The sequence below is a fragment of the Palaemon carinicauda genome, chromosome 21, assembly GCF_036898095.1.
Source record: "Palaemon carinicauda isolate YSFRI2023 chromosome 21, ASM3689809v2, whole genome shotgun sequence".
Lineage (NCBI taxonomy): Eukaryota > Metazoa > Arthropoda > Malacostraca > Decapoda > Palaemonidae > Palaemon > Palaemon carinicauda.
This window is the reverse complement of record NC_090745.1, coordinates 107819779-107841186: the sequence shown is the minus strand read 5'-3', so window position 1 is coordinate 107841186 and position 21408 is coordinate 107819779. Positions and strand designations below refer to the sequence as shown.

At 39.2% G+C, this 21408-nt stretch overlaps 1 protein-coding gene across 3 annotated transcripts in view; it reads right to left on the bottom strand.

The window, feature by feature from the left end:
- LOC137615398 (coiled-coil domain-containing protein 77-like) overlaps nt 1-21408 on the bottom strand; it is a 150965-nt gene that overhangs the window by 20722 nt on the left and 108835 nt on the right. For all 3 annotated transcript variants that reach the window (XM_068345248.1, XM_068345246.1, XM_068345247.1), the window contains exons 5-9: nt 19493-19670; nt 17563-17746; nt 7185-7347; nt 5431-5523; nt 767-883 (exon numbers count right to left, since the gene is read on the bottom strand). In XM_068345248.1, coding sequence (XP_068201349.1) covers nt 767-883; nt 5431-5523; nt 7185-7347; nt 17563-17746; nt 19493-19670 — 735 coding nt within the window. The remainder of the gene's footprint in view (nt 1-766; nt 884-5430; nt 5524-7184; nt 7348-17562; nt 17747-19492; nt 19671-21408) is intronic.

The following is a 21408-nucleotide window of genomic DNA, read 5'->3' as shown; positions in this document are numbered from 1 at the left end:
AATTGTTTTGTATTAATAGATCAAATTGTTTTACATCCCAGAGATTAAATTTTCGAACTGTTCCAGCCTTATTCTCCTCACACCAAGAGAACCTCGTGTATCATTTAACAACTACTTTCCTTAAATGCTTTAATCAGCTATTTATCCATAAACTATGGCAAGGTTACTCTAAAACTAAAGTCTAACCTTCTGAATGTCAAGAGTAAAATATACCTTATGATAAACTGAGAGCCAATTTATAATCCATAAAACACCAGAAAAGTATTGCAGTGACCTAAGATCATAAACTGGAGACTTTTTTAATAGAACTGTACATTGGCATCTTAGTAATTAAATTGGGTAAAACTTTTTTAAATTCCTGTAAAAATTAGACTTGCCATTTATTTTACTTTTCATCTAGAGCTGTTACCAGATATAAAGTCTAGTATTCTACTTCTAAAGCTGCAAGTCTTACAAATAGCTATTTATGACTTTTGTCATATATGTCACTTCAAGGTCTATAAATTCCTTCAATTCATATTCATGTTCAGTTCTTTCCTTATCATATTTATAGGAAATTCACAATCATTGTTTTTTTGGATGAACATTTAAGGTCATATTAAAAGCAAATGAATTTCTAATAAAAATATTTTCATTTGCTTGCTCAAATGTTAGTTTTTGTCTAACCTATGCTTTACATATTGATTGGCCATAATTTCTAGCATTAAAACACATACAACAATTAAACAATGCAAAAACACTCATACAATATTTGAATTTGACTTACCTTAAGCATCTGCTCGGACGCCTCTTTCTGTTCTCGAAGTTTACACATTGCCTGCTCTTGTTTAAGGCACTGTGATTCGTACAGGGCACGTAATTCTTCAGACTCTGACAATTCACGCTGTTGAAGAAAAACATTTTTATAAATAAGAGTTCCTAAAATTAAAACTAGAATGATTTAGTTTTAGCTATTGTATGAGAGAAAGACGAATGAAAAACAGATAAGTTCAGTATATTTACAAAACAGAATGCAATTTATTAAGCACACAAAGACTATAAAATTTAAATGAGGCATAAGCATAATGTTAAAAGATAAAATCAATAGGGCACAGCAAATGCCACAAAACAAATAAATATGAATTCAGTCTTAGAACTGAAAAGGAAATGCATTACTTACAGAATACAGTATACAATGACCCTGATTTCAGAAAATATGAGTGACAGAACAAGAATTGGGAAGATGAAGAAAAGAGATATTCCAGCCACAGGAGATATCAAAAAACATAAAATTATCAAATCTTAAGCAAAGTCAACGCAAGCAAAAATCTTAGACACACTTTTAAGGATTCAAAGTTAACTGTACTGTATAATGCAAGTACTTATTTAGTAAACTAAATATTTTTCCATTCAATTCAAATAACTTCTATTGAAAGAGGAATATTTTTCAAAGTTAAACACTTCTCCTTCATCCAGCACCATATATTTCCATGTATAAGACACTCCTAAATCTTAAAATTGACCCCTCAAAATTAGTGGTCGTTTAATAATACCATTCTAAAAAACCAACTTTGGATTTTAAGCGATGTTTATCAGTAGCCTAGCCTTGACCTTGGTGCAATAAACACCAACGTACATGAAACGATTCACAGTGTTAGTTAAATTGATAATAAAGGTTTTGACAACGGATAAAACCTATTTTTGGGGATGTGTTGTGTGGCCTCCAAGGACTTTTCTGTGAAAGGCTACATTAGGGAATCCTATACAACAGAAATAGCAAGTAAATACTGTCTCCTCTGCTCTAGGGCCAGTGTATCAAGATGCAATACACGTACCCCATGTGTATAAGATTGACCCTTGAGATCAGGTACTCTCAAACTCGAACACAGAAACTCCAATACTGAAAACCGTTTACTATTGGTGATGATATTACTACATGATTATCGCATAGCTGAAGAAACACAATTTACAACTGGAAAACAGTCTACCTGCACATCAACTTACCCCAAGCTGCCATTTCTTATTCAAGTGAGAATCTATTGTCCTTCAATCCACAAGGCTAGGGAGGGAGGGAGGGTCCTGGAGCTCACACAGCACCTCCCCAAAAATAGGTTTTTCCTTTGTCAAAACACTTTTTTATGGTTAAGTGCTTGTAGTCTCTAAGGACTACTGCCAGAGCGTTACATTAAGTAGACCCGTGCACCATCAAGAACAACTGTCTATCACCAAGCAATAACGTACGAATAACAACTAAACGTTTGTATAGATGAGAAGGAAAGTAATAATTCTGACTCTCATCTCAAAAGGAATGACTCCAGGGAACACTGGATGTCTGTCATCATGGTTCCTCTGAAGGACCTGACTGAAAAAGTCCTCTTCTCCTAGTACAACTAATAGGGATCCCAAACAAGCTAATCCAACAAAAATGTTGTACTGCTTGGATTTGTTTTAGGTACCGTTTAATAAATACCCTATGCTCAGATCAACCCGTAAAATTCTGGATGTCCTGAAATTGTACATTAGTCAAAAAATAAAATGATAGTGATGTAGCATTTATTTTCACATCATTGATTTCAGGGATGGAGACACGATTAGCTTTTTTTAAAAATACTGTACAGATAGCCCCTGTTGAAAGGGACTTGTTGGTCTGGGTAATTTAAAATAAGCTACCTTCTGAAGACATGGAAATTTGTAATTAAACTTCTAAGATAGTCACCAGACAGAGGTTACTATCTCCTAACTCAGAGCTGAAATGTAAAGTGGATCTTCATCTCTGATGAGACTCTTTGTTTTAGGCTAGAAAGAGGAGGCCTGGTATTAAGATTAGATGATGACCTGGGATAGGGTAATTAATTCCTGCTCCCTCTAAAATGCAGCCAGTTCACCGATTCTTGCTTCTAAGGCTAAAACTATTAAAATATGGCTTTTGCCAAAGCTCTTTAATGGAGATGGAAGAAAATTCAACTTACCCAAAAAGTCAAGCACCCTATCCAGAGACCTAGAGACAACGGAAATTGGTAGAGATGGTTTATGCAGAGCAACAAATTGGAGGATTTTATGAAACATGCCCGAGTCTAGAACCACGTCCAATGTACTCTAAAGAGGTTCTTTTAAGGGGGGCAACTCACGACGTCTGCTTGAAATTCTGGAAATTCAGATTATTGCTATTTTGGCTTGGAGAATGTCTAAAATTCATGTTTAAAATATTGTTTAAAAAAAAAAAAAAAAAGTTTACTTTATCATTAAAACATTTCTTTCTTTTATTTACGTAAGCGCATCTGGTCCCTTTTCTGACTGTATCAATTTATATACTTTTTCTTCAAGTCTGAGAGGAAAATATTTATATTAGTTTCCAATCAAAAATTCTCCCCAACACCTCATACGAGACTCTCGGTTTTCCACGTTTCTTGATAACAGCGTAAGGTAAATTCTTGTAGCATGGTTTTCTAGGTTATATTCATTGTATTTCTTTGTTTGCTTGTTATTATACTGTATTCACAATTTCTATGTTATAATTATAGTCACAAAAAGTGTCGGAGAAAATAACTAAATATAACTAGTGTAAAATTGCCCAGAAAGCGCGGTAACGAGAATATATTGTGCTAGCAACATCTTACAAATGCGTGAGCCTTTGGGACTTGTAACATATATATTTCTGGATTTGTAAACACTATTGGAGCAATATTGAGGCTAAATGGCATCGTTTCTTTAAAACGTGTCAAATAAATACTACTGTACTCACAATGTAAACTTTTACTTTGCTTAAATCTATGTTTGATCGTAGGCAGGGATTAAAACATCATTCTATTTCATCAGCTGATCTGTAGCTTTAGCCGACAACATAACGTATGTGAACTGAAAGATGTCTAAAATAATACTGTTTTTTTATGTTATCTGAACTTTGTGTAATCATTTTTGTACTTTTCTATCAACAGTTCAAGATCTATTTCAACAGCAGCAATTACAAATTATTTTTATTTTGGTTTTGTGGTCAGCTGTTTTCAAGGTCCCAACGTTATCACAATCATGTTCACATACAGTTAACAGAGTATTGTTGATATATATATATAATCTGTGTCTGTGTGTGTGTGTAAATTCAGCTTTTGCAACATCGGACATTTCGTGTTAACAAAATAACTTCGAAATCGTAGTAACAGACCTCGTGTCAAGGGGGAGTTAACTGTATTTATGTTGTATTGAATTCCTTATTCTAGCCTTTCACACTTAAGTCCTCAGGGACCACATAACACATTATCCCCAAGGAAGGTAATAAAGAAATTTTACCTTATATATAATAGGAATGTCTTAATAATGAAAAGACTGTTCAAGGAACAATTCCATATGAATAAAATACTTTTTTTTTCCTATGAGCACAGCTGAGAAAAATTGAATCATCACCAGGTGCTTTTGTCCTCAGCAGATTTAAAATACCTCTATTGAAGATATGCACACATGATGATGATAAAAATTATTCTTAACATAATGTCAAAAGACATATAAAACTGCTTTTACCTAATTTATTTTTAGTTTCTAAGCGATTGGTGAGCTCAATGCGAGCAGTGTTAAACAGCCTCTTCAGCATCATCTTAGGTATTGCCTAAAATGGCACTATAGAAGACTTAGGCTTCCTTTTCCTCCTCAAAGAATAAGATAGTCCTTGTATGTGGGGCCACGATCTACACCCATGGCCCCCAACAAGAAGTAAAAAGTTTGTGGATCTACAGATGGTATAACCATAAACCAATTATTAAAATCCTGCTTTCTTTCCACAAATAATGTGAAGCCATCAGTTAACCATTCAAACTGTAAGGAATGAGAAAAAAATTAAACAGTGGTAACATCCCTGACTGGTGAACGCCAGATTGGGGTTCAAGTCCTGCTCAAATTTGATAGTTTCTTTGGTTTCTGCAACCTCAACATCCTTGTGAGCTAAGGATGGGGGGGGGGAGGTTGGGGGAGCCTATAGGTCTATCTGCTGAGTCATCAGCAGCCATTGCCTGGCCCTCCTTGGTCTTAGCTTGGGTGGAGAGGGGGCTTGGGCACTGATCATATGTAATATATGGTCAGTCTCTAGGGCTTTGTCCTGCTCGATAAGGCAATATCACTGTCCCTTCCCTGTGCCATTCATGAGCAGCCTTTAAAACCTTTAAAGCCTTTAATAGGACACAACAGTATGACTGAAGAATCGTTGACAGGATAGTGGGTGGGGCTAGTCACCTGTGCTCACCACCTATTGTTAACTACCCCCAATGAAGACATTCCCAATTTAGAAAGACGAAAGGTTTGTATATGTTAGAAACACATGAATAATAGGAAATTAATTGTTTTTTTAACAATTCCTGACCCGAAAGTCCTTGGAGATTGAAAATAATACATTCGTGACAGTTAACATTTACAGCTGTTTATTGTCTGAAGAGATTTAGATGCTAAGAAATATCTTACAGTACTTACTTTCAACATTTCATTATCTCTTCTAAGGTCTTTGAGTTCACAAGTTGACTTCACCTTTGTGAGATCTGTATAGCTTCCACTCCTTTGTACAGCCTGCAAAAATAAAAGAATAAAAAATTTGAGTGCTAAGTTTCTACACAAAAATAAAATGAAGGAGGAAAGTAGAGAGTAGAGGTCCCCTTTTTTGTTTTTGTTTCATTTGTTGATGTCGGCTACCCCCCAAAATTGGGGGAAGTGCCTTGGTATATGTATGTATGTATGTACAACAAGACTAGGTCCCCCTTTTTTAAATTATAATAGGTAGACAGCTATTAACTGAAAATAATCCTTCATAGGAGGATCTGAGAGGGAATTACATTCCTCAAAAATTCCCCTCAACAGTCATTCAAATCACATATTTGCATCCAGGAAGTCACAGAGAGAATAAGGACCATTACTGCCCAGCAATAAATTCTTTGAACAACCCTAAAAAAATGACAGTTAATACAGTTAAGCCAGAAGATGATTACACCTATTAATCTATAGCAATTGATAACAAGGTTTTATAATATAACTTCCTAAAACACTAAATTACAACCTGGAGCATGGGTAAAGCTGCTGACTCTAATGTGAGAGAACTGAAAGCCAAAGGAGAAGTGGCAAACATACATGGAAGTTATACAGCCATATACTGTAATTTCAATGCTACATTAAAGGAGCAGGGCTTATTACAAGGATAGAAAGAGAGATATTTTCTAGTTTGAAGGTTAACATCGACATTTAACCAGCTTCGAGAAAAAGCAATATAAACGCTAGAGGTGGTTCATAGAAATAAATACAGTACAAGAATACCAAAATTGTATGCATAAATATAGTATATAATTTATCAATCTATTAAACAGTACTGTACAGTATATAAAATAATCCACAAATGGCATTCATGAATCCCTTAAATAAGATAGTATCAAAGCTTAGGCTGCTATTTCATGGCAGAAATTAAAACAAAAGAATATAGGATATTGTTCCTACAGAACTTCTTTACTGTACCTGTGCCCACACACAGGTTCTGTATGGTCAGTCTGCAGTTTATAATCTGTTCCAGTAACTGACAGGGTAAGGAGGGAGCTTCTCTGGCTCATCAGATATTGCCATCAGGGAGGAGAGGAAGGAAAACTTATACCCTTACCAAGAGGAAAGTACCCACTGAACAATCACAGTGCAGCTGTTAACCCCTTGAGTGAATGAAGAATTGTTTGCTAATCTGTGTTGTTAGGTGTATGAGGACAGAGGAGAATGTGGAAAGAATAAGCCAGACTATTCGGTGTATGTGTAGGCAGGGGAAAAATGAACATTAACCAGAGAGAGGGATCCAATGCAGTATTGTCTGGCCAGTCAAAGGACTCGACAACTATCTAGCGGTAGTACCTCGACAGATGGCTGGTGACCCACCTATTATTATTATCACTATAATTACTAGCTAAGTCACAACCCTAATTGGAAGAGCAGGATGCTATAAGCCGAAGAGCTCCAAAGGGAAAAAAATAGCCAGGGAGGAAAGAAAATAAATTAGCTGCAAGGCAAGTAATGAACAATTAATTCATAATACTTTAAGAACAATAACATTAAAATAGACTTTATAAAATTTGCCCATTTTCATTTAGTGTTATTGCCTCCATTACAAAGAATTAATGCATGCTCTAAAAGTCGAAGTACAAAGAAGCTTTACCTTCACTATATATCAATATTATAAAAACTTGCTGGCAAATAGAACCTACCTCCATATGAGTAACCAATGACAGGTTTTCTTGAACAGTGGCCAAAACAGTTAGCAGGTGGTCTCTTTCTGCCAGAAAACCCTTTTCTATCTCTTGCATTTCTACATTCTTTTTAAGGACTTCCTTCATCGTGGCATTCAAATGCATTTGTGACTCCTCTAGTCTGCACAGATAAAAAGCAGAAAACAGAATTATCATAAATGCTGAGATGGCATCAACTTCTCTATATTCTATGATAAATTAATAATACAAAGTAAATCCCCATAAAATGGGTTAGTACCTTCCATGGTATTTCTTAGGGATTCCTAAATGTTCTGTGAAGCATCCCTTTACCTCCAGCTGCACTGTTATCTTTCTGTTTACTTTACCTCTATTATCCTTAATAATTCATGAAAAACACCGTACAAGAGCCTAGGAATGTGAACCACAGGTCTGGTTAAATTACTTAAATGATAGTAACCTTTATAGATGTGTATTGTAAAAAATGTTCTGTAATATGTTTATTCTGTGTACCAGTGACAATCTATGATTAATAAATTTCATGTCAAGAATTGCCATAGTATAGAGCATGTCTCCTATTAGTGACCACTGGCCAGGATATAAGTAAACAAAATGAGAGTACCTTGGTTATATTTTACAGTAAATTACTTTTCTAACATCCTCTTCATTTGTGAAAGCATAAGTACACTATAGTCAATTATTTTTAGCGAGGCAGATTTTCACCGATTCGCAGGGGTGCCCTTTTAGCTCGGAAAAGTTTCCCGATCACTGATTGGTTGGACAAGATAACTCTAACCAATCAGGTAACAGGAAACTTTTCCGAGCTAAAAGGGCACCGCTGAGAGTCGGTGCAAATGCGTCTCATTAAAAAAAAATTGAGTATATTCATAATGACAAGATTAATAATGTTCTTTATTATTAATTTGTTGTGACCAAGGAGTAATGTTTTGGGATGTGTAAGGCTTACAAAAAACCAAATATTTTAAAAGCAATCAATTTTACTTCTCATGATCATCTGGAAAGTCACTACCCATCCCTACCCTTGCCCACTACCTCTCCCCACCCCACTTGAGGTTAGTGCCATGGTTGTGTGGAGGTGGGATAAATATAATGATGAATCTTTAGAAGCCAAGATTGTACAAAGAATTGTATGATATAAGTTTATCCTATGTTAGGAGTTTTAGGCGCTCTTCCAGTGTGTGACCTACCAATAGTATGCGATCTACCAATCTATGGCTTAACCTGCTATTTATACCATGTAATCTACAAGTAGATCGTGCAGGGCAAAAACCATTAGAAGTTTTAAAAAATATCCACGAAATAAAGACCAACATCTCTATATGTACCGCTTGCCAGTACATAGCAGCAGTGATGTTTTTTGTTCTTTGCAAGCAAAGCCAGCCGCGGAGAAGCAAAAACCAGCTCGGTAGATCACATATTGGAATGGAAAAAAAAAACAACAGATCACATATTGGAAGAGCACCAAGCTTAATATGTAATGACAAATTATCACAGGAGAGAGAGAGAGAGAGAGAGAGAGAGAGAGAGAGAGAGAGAGAGAGAGAGAGAGTGTGTGTGTGTGTGCATGTGTTTTTCAGTATTATTCACTAAGTTAATGTATCATCATTCAGTACCTTACTGTATCATAATCATATTATTATTGTAGATTATTTGCATATATTACTTTTAATATCTGCAGAATTTAGGATCTGCTATCATCCACAGAGAGAGAGAGAGAGAGAGAGAGAGAGAGAGAGAGAGAGAGAGAGAGAGAGAGAGAGAGAGAGAGAGAGAGAGAGAGAGAGAGAGAATATCAGTATTATTCAGTACAGTAGCTTAATGGATCATAATTACAGTATTATTCAGTACCTTACTGTATCATAATTATATTATTATACTAGATTATTTGCATATATTCATCATAATTGCATGGTAAACAATTTACTTTAGGTTCTGCTATCATCAAAGAATCTTGGTAATTTTACAGGATATGAACATAAAACCCCAGGATAAGTTGGATCTACAGTGTTTGTTCTTAATTCAAATCTGATATTTGCTTCTCAAGCAAGTGCATTCCATTTACTCCTCTCTCTTTCATATGTTTACATATAAAGAAGTAAATTTTCTATAAGTCAGATTGGTCAGAGCCCCCTTAGTTTCACTTGAGAAAATATTTACTGTAACTGTTATGCTATGACTGCTTATATTTCAACATGATTGCTATGGTATAGTTTTTAGTGAGTTGAGCTTGGAACAGACAAAGACCACTATCTCTTGGTTTCACCTATATTTGGTGGTATTGCAGAGGGCTTGGCCTGGCTGGTGTTCTTTGGGGCCTCAGTGGGTTACTGGGCTGTGTGGATGACTGGGACAAGCTCTATATGTCTTGTTTAAAGGTTTTAAAGGCCATTAATGAATGGCAAAAGTAAGGGACAGTGACAATGCCCTGGAGACTGACCATATATACATAAGATCAACACAAAAGCCCCTCTCCACCCCAACTAGGACCAGGAGTACCAAGCAATGGCTGTTGATGACTCAGCTGATATCCCTATAGGCTCACATGGTTGGTGAGGTTGTAGACACTACAAGAAACTATCGAGCTTGAACGGGACTCGATCTCTCGCCCAGCAGAACACCAGGCTGGAACATTTCCAATAGGCCACTTCAATCCTTGTGCTCACTTATCTCTTGTCTTGTACCCTTTCATACCTAATATTTTCCACTCTCCCTCCTTTGCCACCTACAAGCCCATGGGCCTGGGAGGTCTGCAACATTTAGTCTGTCTCGGTAACAACCCCTGCCTGAAGTGTATCTCGCGTACTTAATGGGCTGTGTTCCCCTGCATTTAGGATGTTGTTGGATGCATGATTTGCAATGACAATCATATGACTTGAGCTTTAAAGGAAATCTACTTAGGTGCACCGAATTTGAAAACAGCAGTAGCAGAGGACCATTTATTACATCTGGCAGTGGTAATTGAATAACTTGAAGATCAGGAAATGAAGAGTGAACTGAAAAAAAAGAACCTAGCTCTGTAAGCTGACCCTTAAAGCCGACTGCAGTAAAAGTCGCAGCTTCAATCTGCACGGGGCAAAATAATCATGAAAAATGATATTTTAATTATAAAATAAATTTTTGAATATACTTACCCGGTGAATATATAGCTGCAACTCTGTTGCTCGACAGACAAACTCTACGGAAAAAACTCGCCAGCGATCGCTACACAGGTTGCGGGTGTGCCCAACAGCGCCATCTGTCGACCAGATACCCAGCTCTTATGTAAACAAAGACTCAATTTTCTCCTCGTCCCACTGCGTCTCTATTGGGGAGGAAGGGAGGGTCATTTAATTTATATATTCACCGGGTAAGTATATTCAAAAATTTATTTTATAATTAAAATATCATTTTTAAATATTTAACTTAGCCGGTGAATATATAGCGGATTCACACCCAGGATGGTGGGTAGAGACCAGTAATATATGTTTACATTTTATGAGCTAAGAGTTTTTTATTTCATTTTAGAAGTTATCAAAATAAATAGGTACCTGGTAAGGAAGTCGACTTGAACAATTACTCTGCCTTTTAAGTACGTCTTTCTTACGGAGCCTCGCGATCCTCTTAGGATGCTGATCGACCCCTAGGAGCTGAAGTATCAAGGGTTGCAACCCATACAACAGGACCTCATCAAACCCCTAATCTAGGCGCTCTCAAGAAATGACTTTGACCACCCGCCAAATCAACCAGGATGCGAAAGGCTTCTTAGCCTTCCGGACAACCCATAAAAACAACATTAAAAACATTTCAAGAGAAAGATTAAAAGGGTATGGAATTAGGGAATTGTAGTGGTTGAGCCCTCACCCACTACTGCACTCGCTGCTACGAATGGTCCCAGTGTGTAGCAGTCCTCGTAAAGAGACTGGACATCCTTTAGATAAAAAGACGCGAACACTGACTTGCTTCTCCAATAGGTTGCGTCCATTATACTTCGCAGAGATCTATTTTGCTTAAAGGCCACGGAAGTTGCAACAGCTCTAACTTCGTGTGTCTTCACCTTAAGCAAAGCTTGGTCTTCCTCACTCAGATGTGAATGAGCTTCTCGTATTAACAGTCTGATAAAGTAGGATAAAGCATTCTTTGACATAGGCAAAGATGGTTTCTTAACTGAACACCATAAAGCTTCAGATTGGCCTCGTAAAGGTTTAGTGCGCTTTAAATAGAACTTAAGAGCTCTCACAGGGCATAAGACTCTTTCTAGTTCATTGCCTACAATCTCCGATAAGCTGGGAATATCGAACGATTTAGGCCAAGGTCGAGAAGGCAGCTCATTTTTGGCTAGAAAACCAAGTTGTAGCGAACATGTGGCTTTTTCTGACGAAAATCCGATGTTCTTGCTGAAGGCATGAATCTCACTGACTCTTTTAGCTGAGGCTAAGCATACCAGGAAAAGTGTCTTTAAAGTGAGATCTTTCAGGGAGGCTGATTGTAGCGGCTCAAACCTGTCTGACATGAGGAATCTTAGTACCACGTCTAAATTCCAACCAGGTGTAACCAAACGACGCTCCTTAGTGGTCTCAAAAGACTTAAGGAGGTCTTGAAGATCTTTATTGTTGGAAAGATCTAAGCCTCTATGCCGGAAGACCGATGCCAACATGCTTCTGTAGCCCTTGATAGTGGGAGCTGAAAGGGATCGTCCTTTTCTCAGGTATAAGAGAAAGTCAGCTATTTGAGCTACAGAGGTACTGGTCGAGGATACAGAGACTGACTTGCACCAGTCTCGGAAGACTTCCCACTTCGATTGGTAGACTCTAATGGTGGATGCTCTCCTTGCTCTAGCAATCGCACTGGCTGCCTCCTTCGAAAAGCCTCTAGCTCTCGAGAGTCTTTCGATAGTCTGAAGGCAGTCAGACGAAGAGCGAGGAGGCTTTGGTGTACCTTCTTTACGTGCGGCTGACGTAGAAGGTCCACCCTTAGAGGAAGACTTCTGGGAACGTCTACTAGCCATCGAAGTACCTCGGTGAACCATTCTCTCGCGGGCCAGAGGGAAGCAACTAGCGTCAACCTTGTCCCTTCGTGAGAGGCGAACTTCTGCAGTACCTTGTTGACAATCTTGAACGGTGGGAATGCGTAGAGATCTAGATGTGACCAATCTAGGAGAAAGGCATCTATATGTATTGCTGCTGGGTCCGGGACTGGGGAGCAATAGATTGGAAGCCTCTTGGTCAGCGAGGTTGCAAAGAGATCTATGGTTGGTTGGCCCCAAGTGGCCCAAAGTCTCTTGCATACATCCTTGTGGAGGGTCCATTCTGTTGGAATTACTTGCCCTTTCCGACTGAGACAATCTGCTATGACATTCAAGTTGCCTTGGATGAACCTCGTTACTAGTGAGATGTCTTGACCTTTTGACCAGATGAGCAGGTCCCTTGCGATCTCGTACAACGTCAGTGAGTGGGTCCCTCCTTGCTTGGAGATGTACGCCAAGGCAGTGGTGTTGTCTGAGTTCACTTCCACCACTTTGCCTCGAAGGAGAGACTTGAAGCTTTTCAAGGCCAGATGTACTGCCAACAGCTCCTTGCAGTTGATATGCATGTTCCTCTGACTCGAGTTCCACAGTCCTGAGCATTCCCGACCGTCTAATGTCGCGCCCCAGCCCACGTCCGATGCGTCCGAGAAGAGAACGTGGTTGGGAGTCTGAACAGCCAGGGGAAGACCCTCTCTTAAGTTGATATTGTCCTTCCACCAAGTCAGACAAGACTTCATCTTTTCGGAAATCGGGATCGAGACCGCTTCTAGCGTCTTGTCCTTTTTCCAGTGAAAAGCTAGATGGTATTGAAGCGGACGGAGGTGTAGTCTTCCTAATGACACAAATTGTTCCAGGGATGATAGCGTCCCTACCAGACTCATCCACAGCCTGACTGAGCAGCGTTCCTTCTTCAGCATGTTCTGGATGAATAACAGGGCTTGACTTATTCTGGGGGCCGACGGAAAAGCCCGAAAAGCTAGACTGTGAATCTCCATCCCTAAATACACAATAGTTTGGGATGGGACCAGTTGCGACTTTTCCAAATTGACTACGAGTCCCAATTCCTTGGTCAGATCTAGAGTCCACTTGAGATCCTTCAGACAGCGACGACTGGAAGAGGCTCTGAGAAGCCAGTCGTCCAAATAAAGGGAGGCTCGGATGTCCGATAAATGGAGGAATTTGGCTACATTCCTCATCAGCCTCGTAAACACGAGAGGAGCTGTGCTTAGGCCAAAGCACAGGGCCCGAAACTGGTAGACCACCTTTTCGAAAACGAATCTCAGAAAAGGTTGGGAGTCTGGGTGGATGGGGACGTGGAAGTAGGCGTCCCTTAGGTCTAGGGAGACCATCCAGTCTTCCCTTCTGACCGCTGCTAAGACTGACTTTGTGGTCTCCATGGAGAACTTCGTCTTTGTGACAAAGACATTCAGAGTACTGACGTCTAGCACCGGCCTCCACCCTCCTGTCTTCTTTGAAACCAAGAAGAGGCGGTTGTAGAATCCCGGTGATTGAAGGTCCGAGACTTTGACCACCGCTCCCTTCTCTAGCAAAAGAGACACTTCCAGTTTCAGGGGTCGTCTCTTTTCTTCCTCTCTGTACCTGGGAGAGAGATCGATGGGAGACGTTGCTAGAGGGGGTTTTCGTACAAAAGGGATCTTGTACCCCTCTCTGAGCAACTTCACAGATTGTGCATCTGCGCCTCTCTTCTCCCAGGCTTGCCAGAAGTTCTTGAGTCTGGCTCCCACTGCTGTCTGAAGTTGCGGGCAGTCAGACTCTGCCCTTAGAGGACTTGGATCCTTTCCTCTTCCCTCGCTTCCCTTCGGCACGAGCACCTCCTCTGCTGGAGGCTCTGCCACGAAAGGGCGGAATAAAGCGAGACGCTGGAGTGTCCATCCTTGGTCTAGCTGACAAGGTAGGCAAAGGGGGAGCTTTGCGAGCTGAGGACGCAACAAGATCGTGAGTGTCCTTCTGCACTAACGAAGCGGCTATTTCCTTTATCAGGACTTCTGGAAATAGGCACTTGGAAAGAGGAGCAAAGAGAAGCTCAGATCTCTGGCACGGTGTAACTCCAGCAGAAAGGAATGAGCAGAGAGATTCTCGCTTTTTCAGGACTCCGGACACAAATGAGGCAGCAAGCTCATTGGACCCATCACGGACGGCCTTGTCCATGCAGGACATCAAGAGCAAAGAAGTCTCTTTATCTGTCGAAGAGATCTTCCTGCTTAGGGCTCCTAGGCACCAGTCTAAGAAGTTAAAGACTTCAAAAGCCCTAAAGATTCCTTTCAAAAAGTGGTCCAGGTCCGATGATGATGACCAACAAATCTTAGAGCGTCTCATGGCAAGGCGGCGGGGAGAGTCTACAAGACTTGAGAAGTCGCCCTGGGCAGAGGCAGGAACTCCCAAGCCGAGAACTTCTCCCGTGGCATACCAGACGCTCGATCTAGAAGAGAGTCTAGCAGGGGGAAAAGCAAATGCTGTCTTCCCTAAACTCTTCTTGGACTCTAACCAGTCTCCTATCACCCGCAAAGCTCTCTTGGACGAGCGTGCGAGGACGAGTCTAGTAAAGGCAGGTGCGGTAGAAGGCATGCCTAAAACAAACTCTGAAGGCGGAGAACGAGGAGCCACAGAAACAAACTGGTCAGGAAACAGCTCTTTGAAAATAGCCAAAACTTTTCTAAAGTCCAAAGAGGGTTGAGTAGACTTAGGCTCGTCCAATTCTGATTGTTGTTCATCTTGATGTGCAGCAACATCATCATCAGAAAGTTCCTCATCCGAAAACTGATGAGGAAACGGCAACGGAGTGGGTAACGGCTGTTTCGCTGAGTCCGGTCGCACTGGTGCATGCGTGACTGAGCCGGACGCAACGTCATGGACCTGCTGCACAGTCTGTGAGCTGTCAACAACCATAGTAGCGCGAGGACGCACAGCGTCTACCCAAGACTGTCTAGACTGACTGGGTTGCGCAGTGGAAACCACAATGGGTTGCGGAGGTTGACGCACCGCGTCAAAACAAGGCAACTCTGATGGTTGTTGAACGTCCAGAACGTCAAAACCAACCTCCGTGCGTCGCTTAACGTCAACATGCGGCTGGCAGCCCACACTGGAACGCATCGGTGTAGGAACTCCCTCAACTGGTGTACGTGAGAAGGTTACCTCAGCGTCCACAGGACGCACAACCGATCGCTTGGAGGGTTGTAGGCTAGGTACTGCACTCGCTGCTGGTACGGCAGCAACCTTCTCCGCATGAAAGTCCTGCATCAGAGATGTAAGCTTGGACTGCATGTCTTGCAGTAAAGCCCATTTAGGGTCTACGGGAGCAGGTGCGGCGACAGACGGTGTTAGTGTCTGAAGCGGTACCGCTTTGCCTCTCTTAGGCGGTGAGCAGTCATCGGATGACGGCAACGAGTCCGAACTGACCCAGTGGCTACAACCGGGCCGTTGGACTTGTCCTGAAGGGACCGATTTACGTTTTAACGGTCGTGAGACCTTGGTCCAAAGTTTCTTGCGAGAAACACCTTCAGACGACGAGGTATAAATGGGCTCTCTCGTCTTAGGTAGGTAGGGGCGATCTTGGGGAGATACGCCCGATACCACGGAGGGAACGTCTGTTCGCTGATTAAAGCCTCTCGAACCCATGCGTCGTACGACATTGCTTCTCCCCTGGACTTGGGAGCTTGCAAGAGGTCCCGGACTAGGAGGACGACAGGCACGAACAGACGAACCCTCAAGCGCAACACTGTCCACAACACTATCACTTGGCACTTTAGCACTTCCCACTGCACTTTGGCACTTAAGCTCCTTAACATCCGCCATGAGCTGATTGCGGTCACTTGCAAGGGACTCAACTCTCTCACCCAGAGCCTGGATGGCACGCATCATGTCAGCCATCGATGGTTCCTGAGTGCTAGGAGGGGGGTTAGGAACAACCACTACAGGGGAAGGAATAGGTTGTGGGGCATGAGGAGAGGATACATCAATAGACCGAGAAGAACTTCTCCTAACTCTATCTCTCTCTAGCCTACGTGTGTACTTTTGAAATTCGATAAAATCGAATTCCGAAAGGCCCACGCACTCCTCACACCGATCTTCCAATTGACAGGTTTTACCCCGACAATTGGAACAAACAGTGTGATGGTCGATAGAAGCCTTCGGAAGACGCCTAGAACAGTCCCTAGCATTGCATTTCCTAAATTTGGGAACTTGTGAAGGGTCAGCCATTTTGAATTGGTCAAGGGAAAATTCCAAAAAACGATCTAAGTCATCAACAAAGAATCCGATACAAAAAAGAGTTCAAGGATTTGTTTGAAGAAAAACCCTGCACAGCGAAAGCTCAAAACCAGAATATAGTACTTCACCAATCAGATGTGAAAAACTCCAGTTTAGCAACAGCGAGTAAAGTACGTCTTGTCGACACGTCGACAGAGAAAAAATTGAGTCTTTGTTTACATAAGAGCTGGGTATCTGGTCGACAGATGGCGCTGTTGGGCACACCCGCAACCTGTGTAGCGATCGCTGGCGAGTTTTTTCCGTAGAGTTTGTCTGTCGAGCAACAGAGTTGCAGCTATATATTCACCGGCTAAGTTAAATATTTAAAAATCAGATGACGGTGAATAGGAATTAGTGCTAGTGGAGATAACACCTTCCCTAACAGCTGGCATTTAGTGTTTTTTTTATTCTTCTTTTGACCTGTGCTAATTGATGCTGTAATTTCTTAACGCAGTCAGTTTTTAATCAGCTACAAAGGAAAATTCTTTTTTCATATCTATCAAAAAACAAGTTAAAATGAATGATATTCTGATTACACCAAAATGTAGAAACCTATTTCTAAAAAAATACCAAGATTTAATAGTCTACATGGAAAAATTGTTTTATCTATCATCTTTATAAATGAAATGTTTTTCAGTCTTCCAATTCAATATGAGTAATTTATATTCATCACATAACAAGGTTAAAATAGTTATAACAACTGAATAACATTCTTATTACACCAAAATGCATAAACTCATGTAAACCCACCATCAGGTCATCGAAATTACAACTAATTTTTCAAGATACGGGTAAGTGAAGAATTAAAGCAAAACATTATCCATATAGTATACAGTTCCAGAAGTAATGAGAAGATCTTTTAAAGATGCCAGTAGAATATGTATATAAAAAGACATCTGCTGATTAAGGAACTCAATAAGCAAATCTAATTAAAAAATGAGACAGCTGGCTTCCTTAATCAGGGAGGTCTTACATATCCCTATTGGCTATTATTGGTTACCCTGAAAGTTGTTAGGCAATACTGAAAAACCCAAGGAGTATGTTGGTGATTTAAAAGAATGGATTTTAAATCAATATGCTCATTCTTACCTTGCAGCTAGGAGCCTCATATTAGCTTCATCCTTTTCTCTTTGGAGTTTGTACTCTGAAGATGCTAGTGATCTTTCCTGTAGTAGGGAGCTTTTTTCCTCAAGCCAATTAGCCTCTTCTTCCTTCAGCTGTTTTTCTAAAGACTGTATACGAGATTGCAGCATCAATTCATTTTCATTACCTCCTGAAAGGAATGAAATCATCCTGACTTTATTTCCAAAATACAATCCTAACCTTCAATTACTAAATACTGTATAAGGTGATTAGTTATTATAAATTTGTATACTTCACTTTCTAACTTCAACTCTTTGTTGGTCAAATTACCTGTTACTAAAACATCAAACTTTTTGGTATAATGGCCAGTTTATATTAATAGCGCACAGTAATAATCCGTCAATATTTTTTTACTTTAAATCTTTTATTTGCAACAGTTAATGTTGATAATACGATATCTACACCTTTTAAAAATTTTCATTGTTTATTTCAGGGTTTGTTCCCTCCCTAACCAATTCCCTCTTCATCAATGTTCTTTTTTCATTCTACTCTTACTTGTTTGTTGATGAGTCACCCTTTCATACTTCATTTTTCCTTCCCTTTCTGACCCCCCTTCCTTAAACTTACTGCTAACTTAACATTGTATCTGAACAGGGATGTACAGTACCTCTCACAAATCTGTGAATTTCTCTGATTCCAGTGCAATACTTTTGTGTTCTCAGATTATTTCAAACTTGTCTTGAAGAGATCACATATTTGAAATATTGGGGAATCTACTTATAAAATATAATTTTGTAAAAGGCTGCAAGGTTTGTTTTCTCATTTCAGTTATTAAGCATCATTTTGGTCTTATTCTTTGTTTGAAATATTACTTGGACAACTTTTGAGGAATTTCCTCGTTTCCCTTCGAAACAAAAATGAATGCAAAGAAATTTCACTGTTTAATCACCCTGCAGTTTTTTCTTTACCTTTTTTTTTTTTTAATCATCAACATGGTAGCTTTCCTGTTCTTTTCCTTAGACCTTTAGGATGAAGTATCTTTCCTCTTCTCAAAAAGCTTCATAATACAATGCTATCCACCACTTTTCCTTCATAATAATTGTAAACGGAAAGTGTAGTACAGTGCGTTACCAAGTGTGATAATTAACCGCACGTAGGCCATGGGCTGCAGTTTTTTAGGCTGTAAGTTGACCCACCCTAGGGCAGCAAGCATTCGTGCATTCTTGATTTTTGCGACTCTCTCTGTTACCTAACCCTTGCGAATAAGGAAGGCCAACTGCACAGTACTTTATGAAAGTAATGTAGATATAGGTTATGTGTCTGGGGAGTTAGAACAGTGCGAGTCGACCTGCTGAAAACAGTTATCACTTACGAGTGTTACCTTAGCTAATTAAGCTTTAGTGTAGTGATAGTGCCGAATATATAGTACAGTAATATACACTAAACTACAGTATCAGCGAGTGTTGTTAGAAAGGAACAACGGTGTTTTGTTGTTACAGTATTTACATATAACTGTGGCGATGACTTGTGTTGTGTAGTCTTAATATGCACTGTTCGTATATACAGTTACATAAGTGTGTTTATACAGTAATAAAATACTTATACTGTGATAGGAACCACATAAAAACAATATAGTGGAGTACAGAGGGTTGTCTAGTTGGTTGGTTGACCGCATGTACGCAATGGGGAGTGAGTTGATAAGTTATGAGTTGACCCACCCTAGGGCAGCAAACATTCTCGAATTCTTGATTTTTGTGCCTGTCCCTGTTACCTAACCAGTCATGATGATTTTGTTGCATCAATAAAATATTTACCTTGATATTCAAAAACACATCTAGTAATGCAGTGACACTAAGTTTTATATCTTTGGCAATTTAAAGAATGCAACCATAAACCTTATATTTGCAATAGCTTAAAATCAATTTCAATATTTTACCTGATTCTTTCAATTTCTCATCTAATTTTGCTTGAAGTTTCCTCATGTGAGGCGGCAGCCTTTGTTTGATGATAGATACTCTCTTTGGATCTCTTAAATACACTTTCAGCTCACTTTCTGTAAGTCCACATAAGTTAAGTAATAATGCCACTTTTTTCTCTGCTTCAAGAGCATCCAGCTGAAAAAAAAAGGAAGTAATACATATCCCACTTAAACAGAAAGCAAATATACAGTGAGCTCAATAAAGCAACACATTTTTTTTGGAAGAGTTGTTATACTCTGTCATAAATCCAAACAACCAGTTTCTATGTTTCTCTTCTGTACCCCCTTTGGTTAAAAAATTAGATAAGATAGATTTAACTAAACAACAATGCTATTAGGTATCTTAAAACTCAATTAATACTCTTCTGAATATAAAGTAGAGCTAATTATTATTCTGAGGCAAAATTCAAGTGAAAAAATCTTAAACGGCAATTACCTTGCAAAGCAAATTTCCACTAAATATAATGCCTATTTGTGATAAAAACAGGAAAAGGAAATTAAATACAGTATATCCATGCATGAACACCCACGTACTGTATGTATAATACACTCTGGCATCAACAACGCTACCAGGAAGATCATCTAAATTTAACGGTGAAATAATTAAAAGACTTCAGGTATTTAGTAGTATTAAAACAGAACACTAGAAAGGAATGTGAATGATGATGCACTGCAATGCACTATTTTTCTAATGCAATCAATGAGGGTGATTAATATAGTTTTCTCTTAAATTGATGCTTAACTGCAGGCCAACCCAAGAAAAGCCTAAAGGAGTCAGGAAATATAACGCTGTGATATTTGTTAAGGGTATATAGTAGACTACCAACAAATTACTGTACACAAATTTTATTGTATATTCTTTTAAATTGTATGTACTGTACTCCTTCTATATGGAAATTAAGTAACAGGCACTCCTGTAGATGGCGAATTGTATTTTTAAATGGAGATCAGGATTTCCCTCTTTGATTATATTTTGAAGGTTAGGGAATCTAATTATACTAATTATATTGTGAATTATATTGTATAGCATAGTCTTTTTTTGTTAATTAATCCAACAGCACATTTGAATTGGTTTTTGTTACTTTAAAGGCTGTGCATTAGTACTGTATAATGTTCTTTTTCTCTTAGAAATATTTCCAGTTTCCTTTAAAACTGCTAAGATATTTAGGCCTCATACAGAAAACAAATGGTCAAATATTCAGGCCTATTACAGAGAACAAATGCATACAAAAACACAATTATTTTCTATATTAAATGCCCACCCACTGATTGGTTTGAATCAGACAAACGTTTACTCAGGATATTGTGCCAGACATTGTGTGGCTCAAATGCCAAATTTTTAAAGTCATCTGTATTTTTCATAACTATACAAACGTGAGTCCTTTAATAGCAGCACAATGTTGATAAATATGAAACTGACATTTATACTTTTAGCAAGGTAAACATAGTTGGGTGCCAGGTGGAAGAAAAACCCCGCTCACCCGACAGGTACAGCATCCCTCACATTGACCTTTGTCCTCAGTACTTGAAGGGTGGTTAAAGCTCAAGTTTGCATAGTTAGGAAAAATAAAAATTACTTCAAAAATTTGTGATTTGTTCTTACACGTCATGCAAACCATTGACCTTTAATAGGAGACTTATCCTTAAAGAGGGAAGAAGTTCCTATGACCAAAACTGGCTTGATTAACTGACCTGGAAAATGTCAATGAACTTTGGTACTAAAGAAGAGCGAAAGTCATGACTCCTGTCAACACCTTAACTTCCTGTGCATAAGGATGCAAAAGGAATTAAGGTAGGCTATTACCAAAATTGGCAAGTTAATGAAAAATTGATATCCATATTTGTCCAGTGTATTGGCATTATACTATAGTGTT